Here is a 23,659-nt window from a genome sequence, read left to right on the forward strand (position 1 = left end):
GGGTTCCTACAAACTGTGACAGGTATTTGAATAGCTATTCATAACCAATTAATGCTAGCTAAACCAACGGTTAATTAATACTTATTTATTAAATTAAATAAAATTAGTAGTATCTAAATATACTTAGTTAAGAAACCTAAAGTCATTGTAAAGTTAATTTGTAGGAAATAAAAGGCTTTTTTATTTTATTTTTATTTTTTATTTTATTTATTTATTTATATGTACTAGTTCTACGTTTGTCGTATTCTAAATAGATTGTAACAAGCGGAACCTTATCAGCATTAATAGAATATAATACTCACAATCAGCAAAAATCTAAATAAGTAATTAATTACCTAGATAGCTAAGAGTAAATAGATATTATTCTTTTTTTTAACTAGATATTATTCTGTTTACTTACTTGAAATATACATTGTATTGAGGTAACACAACTATGCCGACATATTACTATGTATTGAGATTACGTAATTCAAATATGCAAATCTATTATAATTCCATTTATCTCCTGCATCAATTAACTCTAAGTCCGTTTCTAAGACCCAAATCTCGTAAGCAGTTCTTGTGCGCTGTGCACGCAATACGCATGCGTTTTCATTATACTCTTGGATAGAAGCAATTTTACGTTAAGTTTGGTATACTTAATGAAGATTTAAAGCACAATTACGTCAGTAGGTAGTTACTAAGTGGTACCTTTTTATGCATGACAAGCCAGTTATTTGACCGCAGTCGCACGCACCTGCTGTTAAGTGAGATGCAGTCTAGGATTATGTTCTATTACTTATTATGTTAGATTACTGTGTTCTATTTATGTATCATGGACAGACCTAATCGAGCTAAACACTGTGGCATTTTATGTAGTGCAACAAAAACGTGCGTTTTTATGGTGCTGTTGATTGTATGAAATTATCAATAACATGTCGGATTCGTTATTTATTTATTTGCTTGTCACATGGTAAATACAGGTGGTAAAATATTATTTACCACCTGTATTTACCATGTGACAAGAAAATAAATAATACCTACTTACATAAAATAAAGTACCCTGCACACATGAATTGATTTTCTATTCTTCTATTCTAATAAACAAGAATAGCACTAAAATTAATTATTGTACAATAAGTACACGCCTGAAAAACTTTTCAAAATAACTAATTTAAATGTACTTTCGACGAAAATATTATTTTAATGCAGAACAAAGCAGGTTTTAGACCACGATCATACCTGATTAAATAATTGATATTTTAAAATGACTGCGAAATCTGAATGTTGCGGTAGTAAACCACTCATTAAGGATTGGTTATGGGACGCTGAAAGGATGGTGACTCCGAGGACAGCTAGTACTCGGCCATTCTCAGATGAGCTAGTTTTTGCATGTCCGGGCTGTTAAATCGTTAAAAATGACAAATTAGAGATATGCAATTATTTTTATATGTTACTTAACAACCCCATCCAGTTGTGCATTAAATCATAGGCCTCTATTTTAAGTATTTGTGACTTAATTAATTTCATGAACCTCTGTTCTCTAATTACCGTTACGCGTCCGCACACCGACTTAATGTTAAAACTTGGCTGTAATTTTTATGTCGTATAGATATGGTTTACTCCGTTCAACATTTTAAAGAGTACAAAAGATTGTCTTACGCATAGCAAAATATCTATTCAATATAACCATTCTGTAAATAATTAGAATTAAAAAACTGCTTGTCCGAGCGAAAGTCCTAATTCCCGTGACGTTTTCTGTTTTTGGGCACACAAGCCTAAATAATAATATTTGACATTTAGGCTCAGGAGAAAGCGAATAGCATCAATCTGAAAACTTATTGTAAAAGAATCGAGGTGACAAATTGAATTGTCATTATTACAAATTCAATTTAATCTGATAATGGGTGATGGCTGATCGCAGATAGATTAAAAAGAGGAAAAATCACTTAAATCATTAATTAATTTTTCGATATAAAATATGCATATCCGAAAAATCAAATTTGTGAGATCTCCTGATCCATTATCTGTACGTTAAATCGTTTGTACCACATTGAAATCAAATAAATGATGATTAAGATTCTGATGAAAAAATGTGACACGTAGCCCCCTTCTGCCCGAAACTAAGTGTTTCTGTTATAGCCTCGATTATTGCAGTATACTGAAAATATCTTGATACAATAAATGATAGAAATGAGTGTTTTCCTTTTTCAAAGGGTTATTAAGTGTACCTACAGCGTTTTTTATGACGCTAATATTTATATACAAATTTATCAATGCAAGAGATTGTTTTCTTGCTATTTTACATATTTTTTCTAATTACCGTTAGATTAAGTATTAGCCTTATCTAATTACCGTGACCATAAAATTTTTGGGTCTCATTTACGCGAAAACCGCTTGGAATAATTTGACGCCTTAACGATTGTTAAATTCGTACTTTTCATGTGTTTCATATTTAAATGCGTTAAAGTCAATTAAGCCAAATTTCAAAAATGATATGGTAATTAGGCTGAGAACGCCTAATCGTGAGAATGACCGTACTAATAAAACCAAACCCGACGAGTGTTAAACCTACCTACACTGATTTATTGAATTCACCAATATTGTAACGCTTAGTGACGAGCAATGACGCAAAGCTTACTTAGCTAAATTTAAACTAGGTCAAGTAAAAAATGTACAATTTTATGTGCGGTTAGTGCGTACACTGAAGATAGTCATCGGTAGATTAGTTACTTTCTTAAAAGTAAACAAATTCTCAAAGAATGAACGCGATCGATAATCCATTTGTATTCTTATCACTTCACGTGTTAATGATTGCATCAATTTGTGTAATTTTTGTTAATAAATGCCACTTTATTTCGCGTGTGATACAGGGCCGCATTCAGGGAATAAAGGGCGCAAAAAAATAACTTATCAGCTCGGAAAGGGATCAACCTCGTATCGCCTTGCGTTGCGCTGTCGTCAACCGCGTGGCGAGGCGTTTATGTTACGGTGCGGATAAGTGTGCGTTGCATTACGGAGTTTCATATAAAGAATACTCGAATTGCTACGGTTACCATCCGTTTCCAGGTAGATTAAGTGTGCTTCGTCCTTTAAATGGACTATCATAACACCCTTCGCAGACAGAATATTTAATAATATTAGTTGTCGTTGTTGCTTTTAATTGACTTCTACCACCAATCAAATACACACTTCTTTGATCACATGGTGTTTGCTTGAGATGCCGCGTGTCTGTATTTACAAAATTAAATAGTAGATTACAAAATAGGTTTGTGACATTCATGTCTTTTGATATTACTGAGGGTTTAACAGTAATGGTACTTATAAGTGTTAACAATTGATTATTAATTACTATAATAGGTGCAACCTTTTAGAAGCCATGTAATACGCCCTGAATACAAACCTGTTCGCCGCAGAACAATTATTATCTTTTTTACATAGATAAACAATTTGGCATTCCTAATGTAGTGTTCTTACATTCGCATCATAAACGGTCTTGTCTATTTTAATTTATGATTTATTAATAAATAAATTCAATGTTTTAGAATCTCAATTTTATTGTGTTAAAAGTGCTGGTGTAAATAAATTATAATTAAAATGTCTTCGAATGATAGAGACGAGAACTCTACCCTCCAGTACTCAGATGGAAGGATTCCTTTCGAAGAGGCGATTAATAAGGCTGGTACGTATAATGTGTATTTTATTCTAACAAATCCATTTGAACAATCAGTGACAATAAATGAACTAACAACCCAATATCAAAATCTTAAAAAAGACATTAAATACTTAAGAGTAATTGAAATATTTTTTTTTTTTTTTTTTTTTTCAAAAAAGGAAACACATTTTTTGAGGAACCTATTATACTGATACTGGTTGAAATATCGTTTATTTGCATCGAACATCATTAACTTATCATTTGTTTATTTTTTATTTATTTACTTTAATTACAATTATTAATTTTAATTACATCATATTCCTCTATGTTACTTATCATTCCCCATCCATAAAATAAAAATGACGATTTCAAATTGACCCAGTAACTTTTTTCTGTAGAGATTCAAATCTCCTTTTTTTTTTTCGTCGGGAAATGCTTTGCGCATACCCACTGGTCTATGGGGACCAGGGGGCTATGTGGGACTCTCCCCGCCTACCCACTAAAGGCGGGGCCTACCCACTAAAACCCGACGGTTTCCACCAGAGCCCAAAGAAACGGAGCCGCGAGTTATTGTCCTGGTTGGATATTCGTCCGCAGCTCCGCCTCAGGCTAGAGGCTCGCTCACGAGCAAGCCTCACTGACTTCGAGGGAACCCCCAATTCCCTCCTCCAGTTGGTTTTTATAGAGGCTTTCTCCTCGCGGCCCTGGTAAAACAGGACCCCCGGCCCGCCGTAGCGGGTTACGGTCTGCTCTATGCCGCTGCTCGGTCAGCTCTGCTGATCAGAGAAGTACCGAGAGCGGCCCTCCAAAGAATGGGCCCGGGCAAACGCCCCGCCAGTGCCCACCTGTGGGGGTTTTTAAAGATGTCCCCTGCATCGTGGCCCGGGCAAATGCCTCGACGGCCCCCGGCCCACTCAATTGTGGGTTACGGGTTGCCCGACAGGCCCGCCGAGTTGACGAGACCTGCCGCGCAGGTGAGAAGTTAGCCGCCCGCGTGAACAGACCACGCGGACGTTGCCCAGGGTGCACCACGAGGAGGTCCCTCACCATCGCACCCCAGAGATTCAAATCTCCTAGCCTGCCTTTATATGGTAGGTTGTTTCTGATGTAACTCTACCTAATAGACTGCTTCAATAGGTACTGGGTGCCGATCAAATACCTTAGTAGGTAGGTACCCTTTAAAGCTATCAGCTGCATAGCCGCTCTCAACCGACTGACCAACAAATAATGCCAAGGCCTTTGCTCTACATTAATTTAATTTGCTTATGTTCTTACGAAACAGAATAATTCCGTAATTATTACCGTTTACCCTTAGTATTGATTCGGACTACTTAAGTACAATAATAATTGTGTTTTCGGATAAGATAGTAAAATGTGCGCGAAAATAATTAAAACTGCTAAAAAAAAACAGCAAACGGCAAAGTTATGGCACTGCATAGTGGATGTAGGTAGAGCTCTTCAACCAATCAGGCCAGAGAGAATCCTTCAATCGCCTCAAATTGTAGAGGGCAGTGCTCCTGCTGATGATGATGGAGAAGAAACAATAATACCTAAGGTGTTAAAAGCTATAATTGTAGTACCAAGACATTAAGTGCTTATCACACACCAAAGTCCCTTGGTGGGATATAAACACGCGATTATCTACGTAGGCAAATGACGTATTAAATCTTATCACTCACGCAAGTTATAATTAATCACTACATAATAAATCTTTGATTACCATTAAGCTAAATTAAATCAGCTCTTAGAATCTAAAAGCTAGATACTGAAAAAAAAATCTGCGATTTCATAGGTACTAAAAAAGATAATAAGATAAATACGAGTACCTACATTAAATATTTTTACTAATTTCATTAATGTGAAATCGAGAATGAATCGTTAAAATAAAACTATTATCTATCTTTCTATCTAAATCTTATACCATAATGATTATACATATAAATTATTACTTTCAAATCTATAGTGCAAAGTACAGGGTGGCCCAGAAGAAAATTCACTTTTGAAAATTCAAGGAAACGAAAACTGTAATTTTTTGTAGAACTTTAAGTATTGCAATTTAAAGGAAATTTTGTGCAATTTTTTTTAATTTACTTTATTTTCTAAATGAACGTACATGTGATTTCCTTGACGTTTACAACATTCGGTCTAAATGTATGACGGATTGTACTGCGCACAATCCGTCATACATTTAGGCGGTTATCACACTGTGCCGCGCTCCGGAGCGCGGGGCGACAGATTTAATTATTGTATGCAAGTACCTCAGTTTGTATAGAAAACACGCGCGGCACTTCACACTGACAACGCTTCCGCGCGCGTGATTTTTTATATGATAACCGCCTATATGTCATTTTTGAAAAAAACAAAAAACTCACACAAGGCCCGCTGCTAACGGTAGCAGAGCAATTCGATCATTTCTCACCTGAAGGTATGTGATGATCAGGCCGAAGGTGGAAGCGAGCTTCACCCGGAATCCTCAACCACGGAGGAACTGACTATCTTACCTCTAACTGCCGGAACACAACAATGCTGTTAACATTGTTGTTATGGCGACAGACTTATGCAAGATGGTGATAGCTAGAATAACAGTCAATCAACAACTTTTTTCCAGGTTTTGGTCTCTACAGCTACCTTCTGGTGGCGCTGACCGGGTTCCTGATCATAGCCTTCGCTGCGATTGCCTACAGCACTACCCTCATCATCCCCACCAGTGCTTGCGAGCTTGGCACCACGAGTGGGCAGCAGGGACTGTTGGCGGCCGCCCCTATTGTCGGTAAGAAGAATCACCTCAAAGGCAATGGCGTAACTATAAGGTGACAGGGCTGGCAAAAAGCCACGGTCCCCGACCTGAGGGGGCCCCGGCCCTAGACCCTAATCCCCCCCCCTCGTAATGGTCCCGGGCCCCCCTTGAAAAATAACCCTATCTACGCCAAGGGCCCTATGCACATAATTTGCCACGAGGCTCGGATGGTAAAGTTACGCCACTGCTCAAAGGTCCCCCAAGGATTATATTTGGTCTTGCACTGCCCGCATGCAGAGCCTCCCGCAACCTTAACTGGATCGTGGGTCCACCGAGTGGGAGTCCTGCCTACACTACTTCTAGTCCGTGGCCGTGGTCGCCACTTGAGAACTTTTGGTCCCAACGGACGAAACGAACTATGAGCCCGCCCTCCCAATTGTGGTAATTTGCGGCCTACATCGGATACGTGTCATAATTAATACAGGACTTATTTAATGTCTGTTAATATTTCGTCTATTCCCAAGAAAGCAGAGCCCCGATTACGGTAATTTTTAACGTCTCCAATCCAGACGCGCTTCATCGATTCTGCGATACGATTGGTCAAAACACACAAAAAAGCGTACGTCAGCTGTTTTGACCAATCGTACACACGTATCACAGAATCGATGAAGCGCGTCTGGATTGGAGACGTTAAAAATTACCGTAATCGGAGCTCTGAGTCGGTTCCTCTTTTCATACATCAAAGTTCCTCATTCCTTTTTTTCCTCCAGGCTCATTGCTGGGTTCCCCAGTATGGGGCTACATCGGCGACACTCGAGGCCGGCGTAATACCATCATCATCTCCCTGCTGTGCGGGTTTGTGTTCAACGCTATCGCCAGTTTATCCGTCAACTGGATCATGCTGCTAATTCTGCAATTCGTCGCTACTTCATTGTAAGTAATTTGATGAATGTCACAGATGTTCATAATATCTTCAAAAAAAAGATCAACCTGTTTTTCTCTACATAGCATCGGCCGCGACTGCCGCGTGGAGCCGCGTGCGACCGGTATTGTCTTGAGAGTTCGCGTCAGACAATGTGTTCCGGGGCAATGTTATTAGGTACTACAATAAAACAAGGAACTTACCGGGCGCTCATTTTTTGAAGCTATGTTGAAGGTTTTCTTTTCCCCGTTAGTACCTTAAGTAATGGACAACACGCATAAGTTGTAATATTAAGTTTAGATCACATACATTACACTAGTTTTTATTTCACCTCAATCCATCCAGTATTACCGAAGATAGAGTATGTTGTATGTTAGTCTGCCACTCTTTAGTAAGTCCCGAAATCCCAGCTTCGGCTGCCCTATTAACCATTCTAACCATTTCACACAGATAATATCTTACATGCAGCTTTTCATGTTACTATAGTTCCAAAATACTGGACTGTCCTGTCGATGACATTGACAGTGGGGCGCCACCGTCAATACCGGATCGCTGGTTCAGATTTTTGCCATGTTGGAAACCATATAGTTGAACGATGGTAGCGCCCCCCTGTCATTGAGTTTGGTGGGACAGTTCAGCGTGGGTCATCTATACGTCACATTTTCAAAATCCGCGCGGAAAATCGCTCCAAGCGGAAGAGCGCACTTTGAGCTTGAATATTTCAGTCATTTTTAAAGATATCAAAAAAGTAAAAATACAGTATTCATTCAAATTTTTTGTACTTTTTTTGGCATCTTCAACAAAAATTGTGCTCCATGTCCATTCTTTGGATAGACTGCTGGACTGGTTCTTCAGCTTCTCATAAAGAAAAGTCTTGTATAAAAGCTAGTGGATACTAACATTACCTATTTCTGTACTTCAGGGCATCAGGCCAGTACTCGCTTTCGATGTCCATGCTCAGTGAGAGCGTGCCCATGGCTAAGAGGAACCTGGTGGTAATGCTGGTCACCAGCATCTTTATTCTCGCGCAGGGCATTATGGCAGGTAAATGCAAGCGAATGTCGACCTAGAGTAAAAGCTTTTCAGTGATTGCTTGTGAGAATTTTACCGCTTTATTTTATCATCACTCTATCTTAAGGTTATTTTGACAAATTGCAGTCACAATTAAATACTGATTACAGTCAACAGTTCTCTTTGAAAAATTCGACATCTTTTTTCAATGACGTCATCTTAGAAAATGACTTGTACCTACCAGAGTAAATGTTTTTTGAATAGGCTCGTAGTCCTTCCAGTTAGCCTTACTACATTAATTTTATTTGTCCCCAGTGATAGCAATTCCGGTGATACCTCTGTCATACTCGTACTACATCGAAGGTCTGGGCATTTATTGGAACTCCTGGAGGACCTTAATGCTGCTGTTTTCCGCACCCAGCGCGATCTCTGCATTTTTCCTCCTGTTCATAAGCGAAAGTCCCAAGTTTGCCTACTCAAAAGGAAACGAGGAAGAGGCTTTGGCAATCCTGAGGCGGATACACAGGATAAACAATAGATTCAGCAAAAATAAAGAGGAGTTACAGGTACCTACTACATTTTTTCGTTAAAGGTATTTGGTGCATGGCAAGGTAGAAGATATCGGGACTGTTCTCACCTTTCGTTCCCACCGCTGCAACTCCTGCATAGCCAGGATCTACAGCTTGACCGCTAATAAAAACCCAAGCTCGGCAAGGCACTGGCAACGGAGGACTTAACCAATTATTATATTTTTAGGTTAAAGGCCTTCTAATGGAAGAACGACCAGAGAATGACAAACCCAAATCTGCCAAAGAGCAATTCGCCCCCCTGGTTAGGGCACCTCTGCTGAAGTACATGATTATCATGACACTGCTTTTTGTATTCCAACAGTAAGTACCTATAAATATCATTTACTAACTTATCGTGTTTGTATTGCACGCCATAAACCATATATGGTAATCTTTGAGGTTTTACCCTGTATCTTAAGCCTTAAATAAATTGTACTACCTATTATCTTTCTTGTCATAAGATGATAATCTAAAACTTGATCTAAGTATTTTAACGACTTAGGTGATAGGAATGCTCTTTTACAGTTATTAGTTAAATAGTTACGCTTTCGATTGGTTTTAAAAGAGCTTCTTTGAAAACCTGAAAACTGATATTGAATAAGTACCTACACTGGCTTCAAAATCTCGGAGGTTAGGTTTCAGGAAATGGGGGTGTATTGTTTGTTTAACTAAAATCTGCTTTACGGCCTGACACCGTCTGATGAGTAACCACACGAAAAGGATTAAAAAAGACTGTATTTTACATTCAACTATAGTATGGAAGATGTTTTTAAAGAAAGGCAGAGTAACCCAACGAAATTCAGCAGAGACACAAGCAGAAGAAAACCACAAAGTCATCTATTACTTCAAGTAACTAAATATTCATCCATCTTCTAGAAGTTTACAATTAACTCTTTCCATCTTTCAGAATAGGATCTCTGATTGTATGGTTCCCGACCATCGCGAACCAGTTTATGGAGACCATAGAGAACGACTCTCCCATGAACCAGACCGTCTGTGACGTCCTCCGATCGCACGGTGCCTCGCCACCGGTGGTTGACGTAAGTTTTTTTAGGTCATCATAATTCTCCGCCTAGAACAAGAATTAAGTAACAGGAAGACTTAACCCTCCCTACTTAGTGTTGTAGATCGCTTCATCCACGAAGACGCGTTATTATTCTTCCGCTAATGTTTGAGTGTTATCGGTACACGCAAAATTATCCATGAGTGCACACGCACACTACAATAATGACGCTCGGAGTCGGATTGCTTGGATCAAACTAACCGCACCCCGCGATTCCCAGGACCAACAATTGGAGGGGCGCGTCTTCGTGGATGAAACGAACTATAAAAGATGAAATTCAGATTCGAGTCACTTTGCACGACTCAAGAATACATCTCGCGAGACAAAGTCAAGAGTCAAGCTCTCTTGACTCTCTAAGTCTCGCGCCCTTTCCAAAGATTTCAGCTAAGGGACGCAGAGAACTCTTCCTCTCCGAGTTCTTTTGAAAAGATTCAGTCCAGAGTTACTTAAGTAGTCTCGTAGGCAGGACTCAAGACTCTTACAATTTACAACACTGTCCCCACCTCGTAAAGCAATAAAAAAGCACGCATTTTTTGTGTAATTTAAATTCAAGACTATCGTATTATTTTTCAGCCAGATGTAGTGCCGTGTTCACTGAACAACACCGCCATGTTGATCGTGCTGGCTGTTGGTGCAATGCAGTCCTTCCTCAGTCTCGTCCTCAACTTCGTAAGTTAAAAGTTTAAATTCGTTGTTAAAAGGTGTCAAACGTGCTATAGTCTGGTCCGTGAGTACGTAGAATTTTGTCCAATGACCCCTAGCTACCCATCCTTATCGCTCGCGCGTAATTATGTTGCTGTCGCGCTCGCACACTCACTGCGGGTGCCCATCGCACAGTCGCGACAGCAATATAATTACGCGCGAGGGATAAGGATGGGTAGCTAGGGGTCATTGGACAAAATTCTACGTGCTCACGGACCGGGCTAAGAGTTTTTAAATAATTCAGAAGTTTTGTGATCTGCCACTTGACGTAACGTACGGCATCAGAGAGGTAGATTTTTGGCAATATTAGGTAGTTTATACTTACAATTAAAAATGTATGTACTACATTAATAGCTAGGTAACTCTCTTAATTAAACTTCGCACTATAACATGTGCTTTTAACCTTTATTGCACGGTAGAGTAGGTGGTGCAGCACCACCTACTCCAGTTTTTGCTTGGCCTAAAGGGAGAGAATAGCATTTAGTTTGCGTCTTGCACTGATCTGTGCCATAAACTTAACTAAGTAAATCTTAAAATAGGACTGGCATGAAACAAAACAAGTGAACTCAATTTCAAATTCAATTTCAGTTCCTGAATACGGTGGGTCGTCGCAACATGGTGATCATCATCACTGCGGTTTGCGGGCTCTCGGGCGTGATCATGAACCTCGTGCCCAACACCATCGCCAGTGCTGCGCTGTTCCTGGTGCTGCTGATGGGGCTGGTGGTGCTTGGGCTGTACACTGCTATAGCCGTTGCACTGTTCCCAACAAATCTAAGGTAAAGTTACAATTAGGATGTTTCGACGCATTGTGATAGTACTGTTGATGGGACTGGTAGTTCTTGGGGTGTAAACGCTATCGCGGTCGCACTTTTTCCGATAATTTAATAAAATAATATAAATTTCCGGAAAATAGCTTTTCTAAAAAACATAACCCTCTTTCTGGCGCAGTTGGGTAAAAAGCGTGTGTGCGAAGCAAATCAGCAAAAAAGCTGGCTGTATATCTTCGCTGCCAGCATACTTAAGTACTAATATTTTTGAGACTTTGACGATTTGGAAAAAAGTCCGAAGTTATTACTATGTAGGTATTTATTTATTTATTTAAAGACTTTATTGCACACACAACAATGTTCAGTACAAAAAGGCGAGCTTAATGCCATAAGTATAAGTTTGGTAAAATTTGAAAAAATAATGAAAGTGAAAGTGTGCTTGAAAAGCAAGATGCTTCAGATAATAGCGAGTGTTAAACTGGTTTCCTTCTTATATTTCAGGGTACTAGCACTAGGGCTGACGCTCACGGGGGCTCGTGTGGGTACCATCGCCTTCGTCCAGATCCTCAACTATCTGCTGGTCAACAACTGCGAGGCTGGCTTTTACGTCTTCGCTTCTATGTTTGGTTGTAAGTAGTCTTCGCCGTAAAGAACAAGTACACTACTCAACATTTAAGATAGCGAAAATAGAACAAGTTGGGACTGACAATCCACATGGTCTAATAGTTAGAAAGCAATATCTACCATACAACTCATAGAAGAACAACATGTTAGAAACAGATAAGACCTTGATGGAAAATTGGCTAATGGCAAAGGAAGGAAGGTAGCTATAATATGGAGAATCCTTTAGTAAGTGTTTTCAATCGCGGNTTTTGTTGGTTATTTAAAAACTTTCTGCGACTCGCTTACGTGGAAGACACTCGCACTAATTTTTATAACAATTCGTAAAGAACAAAATGTAAAGCATATACTTTATCTTATGTACATTTCCTTTCAGCATCAGCCATAGTAGCATCGTTCCTGCCTGACGACCGACGGCTGGTGCAGAAGCCACCGCCAGAACCAAAGAAGACAGAAGAACAGACGGCAGACGCTACACAACTTTAACTCGTTTTAAACCATTTTTGTTTACGCCCGAAAAAAAGTCAGCAGCCTGAGGTAAAACCCGAACTAACTGCGCACCTCGCTAGAATGCGATTCTCCCTCGCTACGCAGTCACCTGCACACCTCATCGCGTTCGCCCCGTGCCATACGAGAGCGTTGATGTGACGTCACGGCTGCCAGGTGTGCAGTAAACCCGATCCCCTAAGCACAGATTATTAAGCAAAGTGCCTGAATGATGGGACTGGACAAAATTTCAATTATTTGTCCGTCAGACAGATAATTGGAAAATATTAGGCTTGATTTCCTCCTACGCTGACGTCGGTCGCGTACATCAAGAAACACAATGTTCTATGAAGCACCGCACTGCAACGCTGTCGTCAGCGGCATGGAGACCATAGAGATTTAGTACTGACGACGAGTCTAATATTTTCTAATTAATCTGTCTGACGGACTAAATAGAATTTCGATTTCATTACCCAGTCATCATCCCTAATTCCCTATTTACCTAAAAAATATCTCTATGAAGAAACCTACTTTGTACCTATGTACTTATATTTCTTACTGCCATTATAATAAGTACTTATGTGTCGACTTGTCCTATCTACCTCTAGGACTTTAGTGAGTCAATTGGGCTGTTAGTATTAATGTAATTTGTTTAAGGTCAGTAGGTACTAAACGCAATGTAAATATTTATGTAAATAGGCTTTAATTAAGTAAAGACTAACTTTTGTTGGTTTTTAACAGGAATATGAAATAAATTATTTTGATTTTAAACATAATAACCTTGTACTTATTAAGAACCCATGACAGAAAGTTATTTCCGTAAGCCAGTCAGTCGCAAGCGCATCTTGTTCATAAAGCGGAGTAGGTACATAAGCAACGGTGCGAATTAATTTAGTAACTGATGAAAATCGATTGAAATCTATTAAATGTGTCATTTTATGAGAAACATAACTTAATTTCTTTAAATTAAGTTCAGGCAGGCTAATATTATTTATTAAATTGTCATTATAATCGGAAATATGTATTTGAATTTAGAAATCATATTTACTCAAAAAATCGGGTCCGTTCCACCAAAGTTTAGAATCTTTAAGCGATCCCAAGTTAAGGCCTCTAGATACTAAGTCTACCGGGTTATCTTTGTCATTTACCTACATGCAACCACGGCATGCCACCAGTTAACTCGTTTATTTCAGTAACTCGGTTTTGTACAAACGTTTTAAGTAAATGAGGAGACGTATTACGAAGCCAGCCCAAAACAATGGTGGAGTCTGACCAAAAATATACTTTATCGAATTTTAATGAAAAAAGTGATTCAATAATTTTTTCATAAAGTTTTGCCCCTATGTTAGCACCACAAAGCTCAAGTTTAGGTATAGTTATAACTTTGAAGGGTGCTACTTTACTTTTTGCGCAAAGTAATTTTACAATTACCTACATCTGAACCGTCTAACGTAGGTACGCACCTTGGACGAATGTACGCACGTATGCACACGCCCCTTATGCAATTTGAGATGCGTCTGTGAAAATATGTAACTCGATCGAGAATCGAGGGATACGTAAATCACCGAGACATTGCAAAGAATCTGCTGCGTATAGAGATGAAACGGATAGTTGTTTGGCCGGATACCGGATACCGGATATCCGGCGTGCTGCCAGGCCGGATAGCCGGATATCCGGCGGCCGGATAGTTGGCCCATTGTCTCGTTGCATATCGTGACGAGTTTAGCACCGCACAGGTGCTTCGAACGCGATCAGTGAGTCTAGTAGACTAGATAAGTCACACTTTCGAAAATTTGGCCTCTTGTCTAGGGGAGGGGGCAGATCAATTTTATGCGGTTTCGGTTGCCATGATGAGTGTCTCATTGAATAGTGAAAACTAAATTAGTTTTCTTGCTACATAATCTGACTGAACTGCATCATGTCATCAGACTATTAGTGAAAAAAAGATCGCCTATTTTATTTGGCAAATATTTCAACATTAACAGATATTTACTAATTAAATAAATTTAAATAATAAGTAAGTATTCGTCATTAGTGAAGCGCCCAGAAAAAGAAATTAGTTTTTTGAAAGGCTTGATAATATGGCTTTTTTTTACTTTTTGGACTTTAAATAAAACCCGTCACTATTAAAAGCCATTTTATTGATATTTGGTCCTCAAAGATTAATGATTTCATTTTATTATAGGAAATTGTGGTAGTTTTTTAATATCCGGTATCCGGCCGGATAGTGAGTTACTATCCGGTATCCGGCCGAATAGTAAATTTAGGCCGGATATCCGGCCTACCGGATAGTTACCTGATATCCGTTTCATCTCTATTTTACACNACAAAAGACAATGCCGGAAATTGGCGTCTTTTTTTTTTCGCGCGGCCATCGACCAAACTTTGTTTTTTGATTACAAAATAGTGTAATAAACCAAACTTACTATGGCATGTATACCTCTAAACTCAGTCTGAACTGAGTTACGAGCATTAGAAGTTTGATGATTTTCATACTAGATTTGCTTTTTGCGCGCAAAGTTTTGCAAGAAATTGCAACAAAATAGTGAGATTGTATGTGTAAACAAACAATATCATCCATTAAAGGCTCCAGACATCAGTATGGAGCAGAATCAGCGCAATAAAAAAATTGCGCAATATTTTGTTGCAATTTCCTACAAAACTTGCGCACAAAAAGCAAATCTAGTATGAAAATAATCAAACTTCTAATGCTCGTAACTCAGTTCAGACTGAGTTTAGAGGTATACATGCCATAGTAACTTTGGTTTATTACACTATTTTGTAATCAAAAAACAAAGTTTGGTCGATGGCCGCGCGAAAAAAAAAAGACGCCACTTTCCATACAAAATCTGGCATTGCCATTTGACCGTAAATGACGGTTAATCAAATTCAATTACCTTAGTCATTTTCAACACTAGGCCATTGACGTCCGTTCGGCACATTCGCGACACCCCTAATTTTTTCATCTCGACCGCGTCCCGAGATTTGAAATTCGAAGGAAAGCTCGCGTTTCGTCGGTTTATATGAAGTTACAATACTGTATGATAATATTATTACCGTGCCACTACTATACACTTAGGGCTATATTTCACCGGGACACCATGGCGGCGCAACCAGTCGCCGCTACCAACAAAATGTATACAGCTTTGCGCAACCAAACGGACACCAGGTGAGTAACTCTCTATAGAGCTGTATACGTTTTGTTGGTAGCGGGCGACTGGTTGCGCCGCCATGGTGTCCCAGTGAAATATAGCCCTTAGGCTCGGCGCAAATGGGCCACCGACCACAACCACTGGTGGCCAGCGTCGGCGACTTAACACACTTTTTGTATAGTGGCGAGTCGCGGACGCTACTGTAGCGAGTGGCCACCACCGGATACACGTGTGTTTAGTCGCCGTCGCTGGCCACCGGTGGCTGTGGGCGGTGGCCCATTTGCGCCGAAACTTAGGCCCAGTTTTTTGATTCTTAGTTAAAATAACTAATTGTCAAATTTTGCTTAAATATTAACAAAATGTAAACAAATAGTTAAAAAATGTACTAAAAGTCAAGCTAACCATTGTTCGAAAAACATTTTTTCTGATATTTAATCACTTGTCATTTGACATCTGTCAAATTTGACCAATGGTTATGGTGGCCTTAGGCCCGGTTTTTTGATTCGTAGTTAAAATAACCAATGGTCAAATTTGACAGATGTCAAATGACAAGTGGTTAAATATCAGAAAAAAATGTTTTTCGAACAATGGTTAGCTTGACTTTCAGTACATTTTTTAACTATTAGTTCACATTTTGTTAATATTTAACCATTAGTAGAAAAATTTAACAATTTGTTATTTTAACTATGAATCAAAAAACTGGGCCTTAGTTGGCGATTGGCCACAACACTACCACTCGCCAACGGTCATTCATCTACTCCGTCGTTTGTGGGATTAAGCCTTGTTCGAACTAGTCGAGTAAATTAGTTGAATTATTTATTTATTTAATCACGAGTAATTTAGTAACTAAATGTCGAGTAGACTACTATCGCCGGATTGCTATAGGTAATCAACCCTACCTAATTCTTTGGAAATTAGAGATATTTGATCAAAAACATATTGATTTATACTTATAGCAATTCGGCGCCGCGGCATTAGTTGACAAATGGCCACAACACTACATCTCGCCAACGGTAATTTACCTACTTGATAAGATAATCTGTCAATAAATAATTTGTTGAGTAACAAATCATTACAATGTATTAGTTAAGTATGTCAATATTCCAACGTGACGGTTTCATTACCTATCAACTTCATCCTTGATGTACAATTGCAATTAAATCAATAAAAAAATCTAAAGAATCAATTTTATTTCGCTAGGCCGCCGCGGACGAGCCACAGCCACGCTGCGGACAACGTAGTATATAAGAGTACCATGACCTCCTAAATTATACGCGAGTGATTCATTCTGACGAACAGCGGGGCTACTCCGAAAAACGCTATTCGAAGTTTCGAATGTTCCATCCCCTTCACGCAAAGCGAGATCCCAGCATGTTCGACGGAGACAGACAGACCCGAAACTACATAAACGGCGTTTCGTAGTTGCCCTGCTAGTGCGGACGTGTACTCAGCCTTAATTAACTGCAAAGGGACAAGGCAATTTATTTGTAACACCATTTATTTATTGATACTTGAATATTTGTGAAGATAATAACAATTTGTTTTGTTTAGTCTACAATATCTATAAGGAGGTCATTTTGTATTGAGTATACTCGCAACTCGAGTAGTATACAGGATGATTAAATTAGTTATATCCAAATTGATGGACATTTCTCGTGTTGTTTGTAACTAGTTCACCCTGTATATTATAGAAGTAGGTTACTTGTGTGTACTTGTTAGAGTTTTATAAATCTCCATGTGCCCCAGTAATCGTCTATTTATAGGTTTTATATGTCTTTATTGTGTATAGAATTGGAATGTTTGTATATGTGAAAAAACTTTACCAAATTGAAAAGGTCGGGATTCTCTACTCTGGTGGTTTCTATCGTAGTATTTTAAAAATTGAAAGATTTTAAAAATTCTTTTTAAAAAACCTGTATATTGCACGGGAGTAACAGAGTTTTCAGACCTTTACATAAGACCTTAGAGGTGCTAAGAAAAGTATTATGAAGTTGGTTCTGAGAATGTTAGTACAGAAGGGAAGTAAAATTTAATTTTAACTAATCATAGATTTTTCCAATATAAAGAGAATTGTAATTAATTTGATCGAGTCTTGATGTATGTCTACCTTTCAAGATATGATACCATATAAGTGAAACTCATATCATTTGACAATGACATATTTTACAACACCGTTTTATTAAACACACACTGTACCATTTCCTTCTCTTATGTACTGGTGGAATATACTTTATTTACGTACTGTTGTATGTATCAAATTATATTAAATAAATATATTTTACACTTCATATGTAAATATGAATATATCATTATAATTAAACTGAGCAAATATTGCAGATCATACTTCCAATATTGTTGTCGTGAAAACATATACATTTTATCATTATAGAATACTTGGAAGTGTTATTAGATATAAAATAATGAGCCGATTAGGTTGACGAAATGAATTGCATAGCTTTACAAACCTAATTTCGCTTAAAATTCAATCTGATTACTCCGAAAAACGTTATCCAAAGTTTCGAATATTGCCATCCCTCTCACGCAAAGCGAGATGCTAGCATGAGAGACGGTAACAGACTCGAAACTACGTAGTAGCCCTACAGAGCGCCTCCATTTTGTTCCTGGTTCGCTTCGGTGACCTAATGGATATCCAAACTTTTTATTTGGATAGCTGATTTAGGGCTCCGAGAACCTCAGTAATTTAGATTTTTATACACAAACAACAGCTTATATAAAATAGCACATCTTTTGTACTTATACATTCGTATGTTGCCATCATCACGCTGATATGTATTGGAATCTAAATCAATGTATATTTTTCGGATTTCTGGTGTCGACTATACTATATTAACGTATATGTTATACATAAACGACTGTCGGTGTTGTATTTGAGTGTAATTTGTAATGTATACCCTCGTGGTGTCTTAACTATCTCGAATTATCTTCTTTAGGACCATGCTAGTATCTTTTGGTATATTGTATATTAACGGATATGGTTACATTCATTCAAACATTAAAAGTAGGTAAAGTGTAACCCTCAGAAAGAATGAAAAGTGTAATCTACTTTTGTAGTTAACAAAAGATGCTATGAACTTTGATCAGTGATATCTTTTATGTAGGCAACCTGAAGCTATTAATGTATGACTTGGTTGTACACCAAACTTCAAGTGTCATATCTTGCACTACCTCATAGCTGGGCACCGTTAATCAAATAGTTAACTTCGTTAATCGTTAAACCGTTACTAAAAAACTTAACTTCGTTAAACGTTAAAACGTTACATTTCGGATGATTTAACGCAAGTTAACGTTAATCGTTAATCCGTTAACACGTGATAATAAAACGAAAAAAGCCATTGTATGCAAAGTTCAAATAATTTCGAAAGCTTGTATCGCACATGAAATTTATTCCTCTTTTATGTTTGCGCAACAAGCTTTCGAAATTATTTGCACCCTGCATAAGTACAATTATTTTTTTCGTTTTAGTACAACTGCATTTCAGAATAATAGCTTTTATTATAATTTTACACTTTATTTGTATCTCAATCTCCGAGCCTTGGTTCAATTACAATACAATTTAGCATCAAAGTGCTCGAAAAGACAAACTAACAAACCCAAACTCGATAAGTTTCCACCGTTTCGTTTCGGAATTCCTATGGCCACCTCTTGACTCCATCATCAGGAATTCAGGACCCTGGACATCATCTAAGTAGTAGGACTAAAGTGCTCAAAATTTTGGAGTTTCTATGGCCACCTCCTGACTCTATATCATCAGACCATCTCAATGGTACCATATCATTGCATTGTAATCGTACTTACATAAGTATACCCAGCTCAATCGGTTGAGGAAAACTGGTCTTAAATTCAGTTGTAAATAAATAAAAAAAAATGCATTTTTTATATCGTTGCGTTGGTAATCTGGTTACAAAAACTGTTGTTTTGGGTTCTGAAAGTTCTGGAAGCCCGAACGTACTTGTAAGAACGCGTTTTTCAGCGTGTCTGCTGTATCTTTTTGGTAAATAGTAGGTACTGGATTAACGATTAACGGACTTAGGATAATTTAACGGAAGTTAACGAGTCCGTTAACATTTTTTAAAGTTAACTTAAAAGTTAATCCGTTAATAGAAATGTTAACTTCGTTAATTAACGATTAACGGATTAACGAGTTAATGCCCAGCTATGCTACGTACAGAAGGGGGCAGGGAGGCATCCAAAACCTACCTTATGTTCTTAGAAGAGTGGGGGACCCTGCCTTAATTTGCCCCCATGGCTCAGACTGTCAAGACAACCCTGGCCTAAGCTGCCCTCTCCCCACTCTAGCCCAGAAACAAAGGCCAGCAGTTGGCAGCCCCTCTGGCCTAATAGCTGCACTATACCGAATTGATATTATTGATCAAACGTAGCTGGTATCCAATCAAAAAGAACTCTTAGTGTTAAAGTATTATAAAGTGTAATCGAGTGGGTATTCAAGTATTGATGTCTATAACGAAAATATGTTGTATTTATGAGATTTTTATTCGTTTTCAAAATGTCTTGTTGTCTATATCGTATGTATAGAGTTCTACATATCAGAAGGGAAATTCTTGAAATTATGTTTTTATTGCAAAATTTAGTTATTTATTATAAATAAAGTAATTATACATATGTGTGGTTTGTAAAAAAAGCGTGTAACACGCTCTTGAAAACAAAATTGTAATTCATAATTTTATTAGCTACTATCTGAAAGGTTCACATTTATATTTGCTGTGTTAAGCATATTATAGAAGGGTTCAGTATGTTCTAATTGTTAAGTTTAGGTAAATTATTGGATATTAAAGGGTATTTATTGCATAAATATTATGTGGATGTTCAGATTATTCATATTATGTATGTATTAGAGCGTATTCGTATGTAGTTTTAAATATTGTTGATGTAATAGGGAACTTTACTCCTAACTCGGCGCAGATGGCGCCACTATGAAACTGTCACGTGACCTTGTTGACGTTGTCACGCCATCTGTTGAGAAATCTTAGCATTTCCCTATACATATTTGTGTGCATTTTCTACACATAGTATGTTTTTACTTGATGTGTTTAGTTTAATAATGTGACAAAGGATAAACATATCTTATAATGGAAGTACATTTGACTGGTTACATTTAAAATTGCCAATACTTGCTCCAAATCTTAGCTTTCCGCTATTAAGTTGTTTTTATTTAATAGTGCCAACTGACAAATCATTTATGTCATTTCTATTAGCTCAAAATAGGTATGTAGAGTCCATTCTTCATAGAATACTAATTTTTATACATAAAGCACTTTCAATAAAAAGAACTGCCAATGATTTTCATTTTGCCAATGTCAACTATAAAGGTGAGCATAGATTAGAGCATTTACTTGTAACAGAACAACGAGCCGCTCTATTAATTTTGTGGTGTCACTTGAAAGTGCACACCATTTTACGAACCATTCGTACATTTTACCTGAATGAGGGTTTTCGCGATTGGAAAATCCGCCAGATGGCAATACGTAGACGGGAGGTCCAAATGCTGCATAATTGGTGGATTTTGACATATCTGTCAATGTCATGTCAAAAATAACCAATCATGCCGCATTTGGACCTCGCGTCTACGTATTGCCATCTGGCGGATTTTTTAATCGCGAAAACCCTCATTGACAAGAACGTTAGTTACACTACATGGAAATTCTCTAGTCTCTACTCGCCTTTAGATATTGGTCGGTGACTAAAAATTTATGCTGCTAAGTTAATTGTCATTATTTTACTTCAATCATTTATTTTCTACTGCCGCACAACATGTAGCTCACACAAAAGTATCCATTGCACACAAATATGTCTAAACAATTATTTTATTCGTGGACTGTTTTATGGTAGTCGTAGAATACAACCACAACTGCCGTCAGAACTAAAAACTATGTATTTACTATAGTAAATTAATTTGCTTGTATTTATTATTGTTGTTTTAAAAACTCAATGGTTTTTATGATGTCTAAAGCTAGTCTCTTTACCTACATAAAGTAGGTATGAAACTGATTTTACAATCTCTAATACTATCGCTGTAATGTCTTTTTCAACAATACGTATCTACGGTAATGGATGGAAATCTATTTAAAATTGGCCATGTATCTTTTACAGATATATTTAATAATGTATCGCAACTGAAATGTTCAAAAGTGTACCTACTGTATTTGAACTCAGAACCAGTTGGCGCCTGTCACTTGACAGTGACAGAGCTTCCTTACTAGTGGCGCCAACTGGTGAACAATTACGATAAACCTATTTGTAAGTATTCCAACTACAGATAAAATGTAATCATTGTAGTAACTCAAAGGCGTTTGCTTGTGATCCAAATTTTAGTTTTAGAGATTGTAATTGTACTTAGATCCTACTTTGCAGCTTTATAATTTTATTATAATGTTAATCATTATCATTAACTGATGTCAGAACAATTTTTGCGCTCCTAGCGTATTGTATTTTATATTAATCTATTTATATTTACCATTTATACATGTTAAGTATATTATTGTTTAAAATTGCATGCAACCAGTAGTATTTTTGCCCAACTAGTTCAGTAATGCGATTTTCATACATAAATGTGAGACAATAAAGTCTTTATAGACATAATTTTGGGCAGAATTACAGTGGATGTGTGCAATGACTGTTTATTATATTCTATACATGTTTTATGACGATAGCGATAAAAGTCCGTTTATTTATAAATAATAAAACTGACTTATAACTCAGTTTTAACTAAACGCGTTTGCGTTTTTTTATCTTAGTGAAATCAATACATACTTGCCAAAAAGCGACGAAGCATTTATGAGATAAAACGATGTTATATTATGTTTAAAAGTTCATGGTCTTAAAAAACGCTAATCTGCAGGAACCTTCAAATTTATGTCGTCATAAAACTGAAGTATAGAGCCCTTGCCCCATAACAATACGAAGGAAAACAGTTGGCGTAGTCAACTCATACCTAATCTTGCTAAAGTTAATTCAGATTTAATTAACCTATCGATCGAAATGATCGTATTGTAATGTTCTGAATCGCTTGCATCAACACAAAATATCCATGTTTTTTTTCGCAAAAGCTAATTCTTTTTTCTTACTAACCTTCGGTCATTGGCACGACGGCAAATCCTACTCCACCACTTACGGGACTTATACCACCAACTTTTCCACCACTGTAACCCTGTATAGCCAGGATCTACAGCTTGGTCTTAATTGAAATCCAACCAGTGAAGGTTATAAGCTGTGACCAGTGAGGGTTGGATGAACACCACTTGAACTTGGCAGGGCAGATATGTACCATCCTAGCCTGCATCCCACTTAACATCAGGTGCGATCGTGCCTTTTTAATAAAAAAAAAACCTGTCGATTTTCCCCAATATATCCGACTTTATAACTTTAGTTTAAGGTTCAAAGTTAATTGAGTTTGCCGAGTGCCAACTGCCTTCGTTCGTGTTGTAAGTTTGTATGTATTATTGTACGTGGTTTATGTGTTATGGACATCGGAACTGATATGGGTATCTATTGTTGTGATATTTGTACACCTATACCGGCTCTAGCTGCGGGTGGAGATTTCACTAGACGTGGATTAAATAGTTTGTCATATTTTAATGTACTACTTTGTTTTATTTACAAAACCTTGTTCAGATTATATTCATTCTAAAATAAACGCTTATTGTGTCTTTGCAACTTGAAATATTGGCCTAAAATGTAAAGAACAACAACACTTTTTCGCTCTATAAAACTTTTTTAACCATAAACTTATAATTCCTACTTATGACAATTAAAAACTAAAGTCAAAAGACAATTTCTCAGTTCAAAGTTGTCATGGCCTGTCAGAATTGCACTGAAATATTTTTAAATACGTAAAGTACGCGTTTCGGTGGTTACACTGCGGTTCATGTTGTAATTTGTATTATTTTTTGTTCTAAATTGTCTTGCAATGGTAAGTACCTTCATTTCTTTGTATGATTTCTATAGATCTATGTT

At 37.5% G+C, this 23,659-nt stretch overlaps 1 protein-coding gene across 1 annotated transcript; it reads left to right on the plus strand.

The window, feature by feature from the left end:
- Window positions 1–3,443: 3,443 nt before the first annotated feature.
- LOC114353413 (synaptic vesicle 2-related protein-like) lies at window positions 3,444–12,756 on the plus strand. Its single transcript, XM_028305414.1, has 11 exons — window positions 3,444–3,661; window positions 6,243–6,404; window positions 7,142–7,304; window positions 8,216–8,337; window positions 8,620–8,870; window positions 9,061–9,194; window positions 9,781–9,913; window positions 10,510–10,605; window positions 11,227–11,417; window positions 11,910–12,037; window positions 12,406–12,756. Exons 1-11 carry the CDS (start codon window positions 3,577–3,579, stop codon window positions 12,513–12,515), a joined length of 1,575 nt encoding a protein of 524 aa, XP_028161215.1. The 5' UTR covers window positions 3,444–3,576; the 3' UTR covers window positions 12,516–12,756.
- Window positions 12,757–23,659: the final 10,903 nt, after the last annotated feature.

Source organism: Ostrinia furnacalis, unplaced genomic scaffold, assembly GCF_004193835.3.
Source record: "Ostrinia furnacalis isolate ACB-3 unplaced genomic scaffold, ASM419383v2 OfSCF1656, whole genome shotgun sequence".
Taxonomy (NCBI): Eukaryota; Metazoa; Arthropoda; class Insecta; order Lepidoptera; family Crambidae; genus Ostrinia; species Ostrinia furnacalis.